Source organism: Mytilus californianus, unplaced genomic scaffold (genome assembly GCF_021869535.1).
Source record: "Mytilus californianus isolate M0D057914Y unplaced genomic scaffold, xbMytCali1.0.p SCAF_15, whole genome shotgun sequence".
Taxonomy (NCBI): Eukaryota; Metazoa; Mollusca; class Bivalvia; order Mytilida; family Mytilidae; genus Mytilus; species Mytilus californianus.
The window spans coordinates 10,739,387-10,750,604 of NW_026262637.1; the positions used below are offsets into that span (position 1 = coordinate 10,739,387).

General features: G+C 33.4%; 1 protein-coding gene across 1 annotated transcript in view; it reads left to right on the forward strand.

Annotated features, from left to right (window-relative positions):
* The window catches only part of LOC127725387 (perlucin-like protein), a 54,945-nt gene extending 43,727 nt beyond the window's left edge, over positions 1-11,218 (forward strand). The window contains exons 4-5 of the mRNA XM_052232323.1: positions 10,644-10,863; positions 11,140-11,218. Coding sequence (XP_052088283.1) covers positions 10,644-10,863; positions 11,140-11,164 — 245 coding nt within the window. The 3' untranslated portion in view covers positions 11,165-11,218. The remainder of the gene's footprint in view (positions 1-10,643; positions 10,864-11,139) is intronic.

Consider the following 11,218-nt stretch of genomic DNA (forward strand, 5'->3'; position numbering starts at 1 on the left):
CCAAAAGACCAAATGAGTGAAAAAGAATATTTTAACAAAACGCATTTGACTAGCAGGTCGAACAACTGATGTTCTTAAACCCTGCTGACTGCCATTGGCGATTGACAAATAAACGGATCACAAGATGTAACAAAATAGATCTTATTATTAATGTATTACAGAACAGAAAACAATTAACTTATATATGGAATATACATGGCCTCCACCTGTTTGCTTTTGAATAATGATATTGCTTAAAATGTATAGGGGGTAACTCTTTTAGGTATTTTTTAAGTTACAACAAACAAAAGATCTATGTCAATTGGACATGCATAGATACTATAACTGCCCTTGAATTTTTACTAGATAACATTTTTGTTCGCTATGGAGATTCCGTATATCGTCAAGTTATCGGAATTCCAATGGAGACTAACTGTGCACCACTTATTGCGAACCTGTGTCTGTATTGTTATAAGTTACAATTTATGAAGAAAATCAGCAAAGACCCATCGAAACAACATCTGATACAAAAATTTAATAACACTTTTAGATATTTGGATGATATATTGGCTCTCAATAAAGACGACTTCATTATGTACACTAAAGAGATTTATCCTGCTGAACTGACTTTGAATAAAGCTAACACTAACAATGAACACTGCCCTTTCCTGGATCTTGATATCTATTTCTTTAACGGGAAGCTTAATAGCAACATTTATGATAAATAAAGGCAACAGTAGTATACCGCTGTTCGAAATTCATAAATCGATTGAGAAAAAAACAAATCCGGGTTACACACTAAAACTGAGGGAAACACATCAAATATAAGAGGAGAACTACGACACAACAGAAACACAACATTAAAATGTAACACACACAGAAACGAACTATAATATAACAATGGCCATTTTCCTGACTTGGTACAGGACATTTTAACAAAAAAATGGTGGGTTGAACCTGGTTTTGTGGCTAGCCAAACCTCCCGCTTTTATGGCAATGTTAAATATAACATTAAAATGACAACATTCCATGACAGGACTACAATACAAATAAATGGGAAAACATATAGGACAGAGAAACATACGAAAAATAGCTAACAAAAGGTACCAGGTTTAAAATTTAATACGCAAGACGCGCGTTTCGTCCACACAAGACTAACCAGTGACGCTCAGATAAAAAAAGGTCGAAAGCCAAAACAAGTACAAAGTTGGAGAGCATTGAGGACCAAAAGTTCCAAAACGTTGTGCCAAATACGGCTTAGGTTATATGTCTGGGATAAGAAAATCCTTAGTATTTAGAACAATTCATACTTTTACAAACAGTAAATTTATAAAAATGACTATATAATAGATATACATTTATTGTAATGTATTGAAATGGTGACTAACTACAGATAGATAATTAATTGTATTATCTAGCTATGTCGGTGAGCTGATTTTTCATTTCCTATTGTTCATTATCAACTTTTAGATGGTGACGTTCCCTTGTCACCATCTTATGGTGTTTATATATCTCAACTTGATCGATTCGCTCGTGTATGTAACAGCGTATTTGATGTTAACGAAAGAAATCTCTGTATTACTGAAAAATTATTACACCAGGGTTTTCGATATCACAAGCTAGTCAAAACATTTACTAAATTTTATCATCGGTACAAAGACATTATTCGTAAATATAAATCAACATGCAGATATCTTATACGTTCAGGTAATTCACATCCAATCTTTTATGGTAATATTCTTTACAAAGCACAAACATGTCGGCATTCACCTCAAAAGCTAACCAAACTTCTAAACAGACTTATACAGAAGGGATATAGTTACGATACTGTTGTCAGGTCATTGAAGATGGCATATTTTGGTATTAATATTGATTCACTCATAGGGTCTTTGCATCGGAAAGAATCACATTTGTTCTAAAACCAGTTGTTGGCATGATACGGGTTATGTTCTTCTCATATATTTTATGATGGTATGATACTAAACCCCTAACGGAAGGGATTGTGCTTGATTTTTATATGACGAGGACATAATCTTTTAATCAGTTTAATTGATTTTTCAAACAAATAGACAAGCTGGCATGTCAGTAACTGCTAGTAGTCCTTTGTTAATTGATGTATCATTGTCATTTTGCTTAGTTTCTTTTGTTACCTATTCTTACATCGGACTCGGACTTCTTTTAATCTTTTAAACTGAGTTTTAATGTGCGTATTGCTGTGTGTTTGTTTATTCTACATTGGCTAGAGGTATAGGGGGAGGGTTCGGATCTCACAAAACATATTTAATCACGCAGCATTTTTGCACCTGTCCCAAGTCAGGAGCCTCTGACCTTTGTTAGTCATGTATGTTTTTTTTTAAATCTTAGTTCAATTATATGTTTTGGAGTTTAGTATGACGTCCATTTTCACTGAACTAGTACACATTTTTATTTAGGGGCAAGCTGAAGCCTGCCTCCGGGTGCGGAATTTTCTCGCTGTGTTGAAGACCCATTGGTGGCCTTGGGCTGTTTTCTGCTCTTTGGTCGGGTTGTTGTCTCATTGACATATTCCCCATTTCCATTCTCAATTTTATGTTCAATTCCTTATCGACCATTCATTAAATAACGAACGTATTTTCAAGCACTGACATTCTTTAGTCAATAATGGTATCGTTCTCAAATTCACGAGCATATCATTAGGTTGTTATATTGTTCGTGGTATCTATAAGATAAAGTATGGCTACCATAGACTAATTTGTTTTATCTGTTTCCTAGTTGACGACTGTATCCTTGACAGGTATAAGATCAGTAGCTTTTTAATCGATCATCATGTTTGAAGCATCAGTGTTACCAGACGTGACATGCCTCTTCACTGATGCGTCGGACACTCGTAAATTTCGTATACCTTTCACTTTTGATAAAACAAAGAGGTAAACAAGAATTACATAATCTATACCAAACTTTATAAATCTACAAATTAATCAAAAAATACCTTTTTCTCTAATACAGATGAACTTAAATAGAAATATCCTTTCCTGCCATGACGAAACGCACAAAACAGTGAACAATGGAATCATCCTGTGTACAATGAGTAATATGTGCGTATAAGGGATGGGGTTAGAATGTTGACATCACCACGATCTGTAAAATAATTTAATGTGATACGACAGTAGTATGCTATTAAGAGACACATGAGTACACAAGTCAGAGATACATATTACCTGTACATGTAAAACCAGCCTGTCGAAAATACATGTTGTTTCTATCATACAAGATTTAGTTAAGCTACCCCACAATGTCGTTTAGTGAATACCAATGTTAATCTACACAATATTCTATTCTTGACACAAAACCACTCAACACAAGACAGAAATAAAAGCAAAACATAGTGATTTAAATGTTGTTCTTCATCTCAAAATCACCATTAGGCCTTCAAAAGCGCAAAACTCACTACAAATGCGTGATTATATATGTTGCTTATTTAAAATTTTAGTCTAAACACAAATACAGCAATATTAAGAGAACATTAAAAATTATAAACAAAAATCAGATAAATATCATGTTTGCTAGATGTTTGAGTTTAAAAGGCAAACGAATCATTCTTTGCATTTTATTTCTCACACATTTCTGCAAGAAAACAACCTTTACTTCTCGATAGTGGGATACTATAAAAATTGGCTGAAAAAAAATCAAAATTTGATAAACAAATTGTGCAGCACTTCCCCATGGCAATGTGCAGTTTCACTGTTACCATGTCAATTCCAGGTCAAAACAGATGGGAATCAAGAAAAAAAACACAGGTGTGGGGCAGGTTCATTCATAAATCATGAAACCATACACCATCTCCTGTCTTTGATAGAATATTTGAAAACAAGTCTGGCCCTTATCCTTGTTTTCATACCAGTTTCAGTATTCAATGCACAAAGCCCATATCATTAACAATTTATTTTCCTACGGGTAACAGGAGTAAGAAACGGAGACCCCAAACGTTCATAAAGTAACATTGTGGGATGGGGATGATCATTTGATTTTGAGGAGGTTTCTTTTTTGGAAATAATAGTTCTGGTCCTGACGAAAGTGAATATAAATTTAAGAATTATTATTCATGAAGTTTGTTGATGGTAAACGTGCATTCCTATAGACACGTTTAAATACATTTGACTGTTATATCTCTTTTTACATCTAACTATAAATTTAGTCAGCAAAATTGCGATAGATCTTCAACTGTTCCGGTTCTTATACATCATTGGCTTTCAAATATTTAGCTTTTAACGTTTCTGATTCAGGCCTGTAAATATAGAAAAGTTCTTCGGACGCATGAATTTTATAAGGTTTTGTTTTCATTTTTTACAGCACTGGGTCCAATTTAAGTCTATTTATACCTAATGCCCCTTTCAGAAAAATATGACAAAAATGAATTACATTGAATAAAGAAAAAATCTTGCAATTGAATTTGGAATATTTATATGTACTCAAATCAACAAAATTTCGTTGTATCAAATTGTATGAATATGTGAAACATGTTAACTTACATTCACCTGTCAAATAATATTCAAGAATACACCAACTCTTTTTGGACTTGCCTGAAACCCTGATTTCATCAGCTGTATCGTTTTAATCATACAGAACAAATAATCTTCTGTGTTTTCACCAGTTAGTTGGTCTACATGAACATCTATCTGTGAAAAAAGATCTTATTTATAGAAAAGACTAGTTTCTAAAATGGCGTGAAAATGTACGCCAAATGGGTAGGAGTTTCTTCCTATTCGTGTTTCACTTGTAAAAACCTACGCTCAATATGCTAAACAATATCAATAGATGCATATTAAAAAAAAAACATTTGGATATACAATGAATAACGTTAATTACTCTTTTTGTCATGTGATGTTACAGGAGAAGTATTTTGCCCAAAAGATGTCTCCGTTTGGTAGATTATTATAATTAGAAGATGTCTGTTTAAAGGGGTATTAATTCAGATAAATAGTCACCATACGCATGGGAGAAACTATCTCGCACGCTCAATAAATTTTTCAATTGAAATAAACAAAAGCTAATATGGAGACATTTGGTATTTTTCCTTTATGCTGCACAATGTTGATCCTATACATGAGCTGGTTATGTATTTTGATTTCAACGTAAAGACAGAAATAGGAATACATTGTGTATAGAAAAGAGGTTTATGAAATATAATAACGAAAATAAAAAAAATCTCCCCATGTGATTATGTATTAATGATACTTCATTTCATTAACAGTAAAAATATAGAGGAAAGAAATAGTTCAGAAAACCAGATTGCACAAAAAGGTAACAATACACATGAATGTCTTTTTTTAATCAATCTATTTTTTCTGATATGATACTGACTATGAGGGTAAGTGTTTAAATTGATATGATTTCCATGTGAAAACAATAGACCGTAAATTAAATGTTTAAACATAGTGATATATCCTTATTTTTGTTTTAAACTATTTTTTTTCGAGCATTAGTTTTAGAACATGATATAACATACTGAATATCAATTGTGTCGGTTGGCAGTCAGTGTTGCTATGCTCGGACGTTGAATATCAGTTAAACGTAATACAAAAGTTGAAGAGCTGAAAAATCCAAAAAGAATTTGAGGTAAATCAAAAATAAATCAGACCCTCGCGAATCAACAGTCCATTAACAGAGATATCGACCTAGTGGTAGTAGTACATTAACAGAGATATCTACCTAGTGGTAGTAGTACATTAACAGAGATATCGACCTAGTGGTAGTAGTACATTAACATAGATATCGACCTAGTGGTAGTAGTACATTAACAGAGACATCGACCTAGTGGTAGTAGTACATTAACATAGATATCGACCTAGTGGTAGTAGTACATTAACATAGATATCGACCTAGTGGTAGTAGTACATTAACAGAGACATCGACCTAGTGGTAGTAGTACATTAACATAGATATCGACCTAGTGGTAGTAGTACATTAACAGAGACATCGACCTAGTGGTAGTAGTACATTAACAGAGATATCGACCTAGTGGTAGTAGTACATTAACAGAGATATCGACCTAGTGGTAGTAGTACATTAACATAGATATCGACCTAGTGGTAGTAGTACATTAACAGAGACATCGACCTAGTGGTAGTAGTACATTAACATAGATATCGACCTAGTGGTAGTATTACATTAACAGAGACATCGACCTAGTGGTAGTAGTACATTAACAGAGACATCGACCTAGTGGTAGTAGTACATTAACAGAGATATCGACCTAGTGGTAGTAGTACATTAACAGAGACATCGACCTAGTGGTAGTAGTACATTAACATAGACATCGACCTAGTGGTAGTAGTCCATTAACAGAGATATCGACCTAGTGGTAGTAGTCCATTAACAGAGATATCGACCTAGTGGTAGTAGTACATTAACAGAGATATCGACCTAGTGGTAGTAGTACATTAACAGAGATATCGACCTAGTGGTAGTAGTACATTAACAGAGACATCGACCTAGTGGTAGTAGTACATTAACAGAGATATCGACCTAGTGGTAGTAGTACATTAACAGAGATATCGACCTAGTGGTAGTAGTACATTAACAGAGATATCGACCTAGTGGTAGTAGTACATTAACATAGATATCGACCTAGTGGTAGTAGTACATTAACAGAGATATCGACCTAGTGGTAGTAGTACATTAACATAGATATCGACCTAGTGGTAGTAGTACATTAACATAGATATCGACCTAGTGGTAGTAGTACATTAACAGAGATATCGACCTAGTGGTAGTAGTACATTAACAGAGATATCGACCTAGTGGTAGTAGTACATTAACATAGATATCGACCTAGTGGTAGTAGTCCATTAACAGTACCAATGTTACTGCACTAAGTTCGCATTTCCGCTATTAATGCCTCTTCCGCGATGATCGAAAAAAGGAATCAGAGCAATGTATGTGGGAGATACATTCCTTAATTTAAACTGATTTCGAAGTTTTATGACAAAATATTTAAATTCAAACAATATTAGTATCCATATTTTCAAGCCAGTATTGAAGTACTAAGAATATTTTGGTATTCAGTGATCTTCAACTTTGTAATTGAATTAGCCTTTTTACTGGTTTGATTCGCACGTTACTGCTGATGATTCATATGTTGACGAAAGTCAGTCTTAATCATTAACTTGAATCTTTAATGAGTTTAGGCATCACTAAAATTATTAACTGTGAACGTTTGATTAAACTACACATGTTATTCAAAAAACGTTCATGTATGGCAACATAAATTGGCAAAAATGATATGTCAGAATGAGCAAAGAGATTTTAATTTCCTATTAACCTTTAGTTTTGCAAGTGTTCCTGTAGTCCTATACAAGACAGCATTAGTAAATGTGATGAGTTGAGCAAGGTGACGTATGGACATGTTCAAATATAATAGCTGTATGTTGTATCCAATTACTGGTTCTTTCAATCAAGCAACGAGAAAATTAAGTGTCATCCTTTTTTTTCTATTTTAATGTCATAACTTGAGAACTATATCGAATTGATAACTATATTGAAATATCGAATTTGATGTATTGTCATTGTCATTTTCAGTAAATTTAAATTAAAGTTTCAAAACATGGTTTTGCACACAAAAAAGTTAAATGTAAGAAATACAATGATAACACTACTAATATCAAAAGATACAAGCTATTGAATGCTTGCTTTTAACATAGGATAAATATGATATATTCACTGTTGAAATATGGAATTGTCTGTAAGATAATATGAATTTTTTTCTATGTTTTTAACGTTAACTTATTCTTATTTTCTGATATTTCATTGACCATTTCAAACTTTCTGATGAAGCATTATTTTTTTCTTTACATGAGTGTATTGTTAATGATTCATGAAGAAGAAGTCTGGCAATGCAACACATGGTGGTTTTTAGATTTTTTTAGGCATTTTTTTTTCAAAAAACAGCAGACGTTTCTGAATGTTATGTTGCTAATTAAGAGAATAAAATAAAGTCTGGAATACATTTATCTGAATACTCTTTTAGAACTAGTTTCTTCGTTTAAAACAAAAGGATTCATATATAATATTAAACTACTACGTCAGCCTTAATAAATATTTATTTAATAATATACTGGATGATATTATCATGTTTCATTTTAATGTTTTAAGATATCGATAACACTACAACATATGTATATGTTGCAGTGCTATGGATTGTTTTGATTTTCGAACCTGGTCCGTGTTACTACAATGGTTGTTTACTACTGGATAATAGCTATTTGGCTACTGGATATTTCTGCCATAGGTAAAATTAACTTGAAATTCTTCATAATTTTAAATGCATTATAACATTCAAAAAATGGTTTGTTCTATTTTGTGGTAAATTTAATATTATCAATTAAGTTTATCAGCCTTTAGCAACAATACATGTATACATTGCATATCAGGTATACCCGCATTATAATGGTTCTATGAAATTTGAATTATGATACTTCGCACGAGGAAACTTATTTTTAAGAGATTTTTTTAAATTGTTGAATTTAGATACAGCATACGGGAAATTATATTGAAAATTTGTTACTGTATTTCTTCTCCTCTTTTCCTGTTTACGTCTTAACATGCTGATATTCAATAAGTTAGTTATCCACAAAGATTTTTTTTTAATTTGATGAAATATTTGTCTTATTGAGTTATTAACACATGTTACTTTCTTAGTTTCAAACGTCTAACGATCTAATTTAGATCTAACCCATCAATAAAATACTATTTTCATAATGATATTCCATTACAGACGGCCATAATGACCACATGTGGGTGAAGTATCGAAATAAAGACTTTATTCTAGTCCACAAATGACATGGATGGAAGCTCAGGTACCATATCATACTATATTGTCTTAATTGATAACAATATTGGCAATATACTTGGCAAAATAAAATCAAAACATTACTCAAGTTCCACATGTGGAGCAGGATCTGCTTACCCTTCCGGAACACCTGTTTTTGTTTTAAAGGGGTTCCTGTTGCTTTTGCTTTATTTATAAGTGTTGTTCTTTATGTTTTTAATTTTTCAATGTTTGTGTTGTTTATAGCAGTAACAGTCTCCTGTAACCTTTGTCAAGCAAAACTTGTTTCAATTTCAAAATTTCACATTCAGTCAAGTTTTAGGGTCAGACAATTTTGCATGACCGATGATCTAGCATTTGGTGATGTCTTGGGGTAATATAAGGGTCAATTACCAATCTGCTACTGCGTGATGTCAAATCACTTGATATAACTTGTCAACGTATTTCATGGGATTACACGATGGGTGTCACATGTAGAGAAGGATCTGCTTACCCTTCCGGAGCACCATTAGTTGCTCAGTCTTTGCTGGCGTCACACTGTCCCGAAATTGATACAGGTTAACACACTTTAAAGAAATGTTCAAATTCGGGTGCGATCGTAAAAACATCGGGCCATTCCTGATTGGCATCTTAAGCCATCGTATGACCGCCTTTTGAGTTTTCACACTCCGACGGCAATTTCGTAAACGGTGGCAAAATCTTTGACATGCCAAAAACCTTCCGAAAGACCTTGCTAAGTTTTATTTTTGTGTTGAATTCGTATGTCCATTTTGCCCTTCGTAAGGCCGTCGTAAGGGCATCTCGTCACATCGTGCCATCTTCGTCTTTACTCCGTGTGATCATCGGTGCTATCGAGAATTTTCGACTCACGAAGACAATATGGAGGAAACAAGAAGCTACCCTATTGTCTTACGAAGGCCACACGACTACGTGGAGCCCTCGCAATGCCGTCGTGTAGCCATCGTTTCATAGTACGATGACATTGAGATGAGACCACGGTGTCGACAAAGACATGCAAATGTGAGTAGCTCAAGCGTTTCACATGTGTCATGGTAACGTCGATATATAAAAGGCAAGCCTCAGAGCATCTTCCACGGACAGTCCTGAGCAACTCTACAGAACAGAGGCGTGTGTACTCTAAAAGCTTCAATCAATTATTAATAATTCAGTTCGTGAAGAATGGCATACTTTGATGAAGAGAAAATCATGAAAAAAGAAGCAGCACATCTTTATCATATCTTGCTATTGACCTTTCTAATATTCGACAATGTCCTTATCTTGATTTGCTTTTTATATTCCAGTGCAGGGACAAACTGAGGCGAAGAAGGAAACCGAGGTCTATATGGGTCAGAAAATGGCTGTCTGACAAAAGGAGAGAACACTTTCATGGTTATGGCCACTATAGCAATCTACTAAAGGAGCCGAAGATAGAAGATGAGGAAGCCTTCTACAACTACACAAGACTTCCTAGAGGCGTCTATGATGAGGTCCTGTGAATGGTATAAGGCTGATGACCCCGTTTTCCATCAGAAAAAGTGGATTTTATATACTGAGTTAACCTTAATCAAAATTTAGATTCAGAAACAGGTGCTTAAATCTGTGAAATAAACATTCTTAAAAACTATGACTTTTTCTCTGAAAAGCGAATGCAGGTTTATAATCATGTTTTGTTTGTTCACTCCGGTTTGTTAATGTTATCTTCCTTATATCGGATCATCTGTTAATTCCGACTCTCAAAGAGTTCAAAATTTACAATTATATTTGAAAAGTTCATTATATTTCATGTGTTCCTTTATCACATTTCCAACTTTCAAACATATTTTTCTACTTTTTTTTTTTTAATTTACTTAATGCGCAGTATATCCTAACAGAGTTTGGTTGGGAGGGACAGACATGTTTGCTGAAGGAAGGTGGGTTTGGATAGAAAATTTAGTGCCAATATCATATAACCACTGGTATATAAATTCTCATCAACCAAGTGGAGCAGCGGCGGAGAATTGCTTGGTTTGGATTTCCTATAATGGATATTTTTGGCATGATATTTCCTGTAAGGAAAACTACAAATTTGTTTGTCAGCGGTAGGTATTTACTTAATGTTTTCAATTTTCAATGTATCTTTCCTGTGTCTTTTTGATATTAAAGGCTCACACTTTGTTTTATACAAATATGAATTGGTTTGACAGTATTCAATCAGTTTTAAATAGCATTAATCATATCTGTCTAAAAAGGTCAATTAATAGATTTGAAAATCCCACTTTCTCAGATCGAGCTTTCAGACATATGAAAATGACAAATTATCGAGACCATTACATATTTTAGATAGAATATGTATTTGATTTATTTTATTGTTTCAGTTATAGAAAGAAAAAAGAGCAGTGAACAGTGAGGAAAGATTCTATTACACGATTCAAATAAAATACAAGAATTACATTG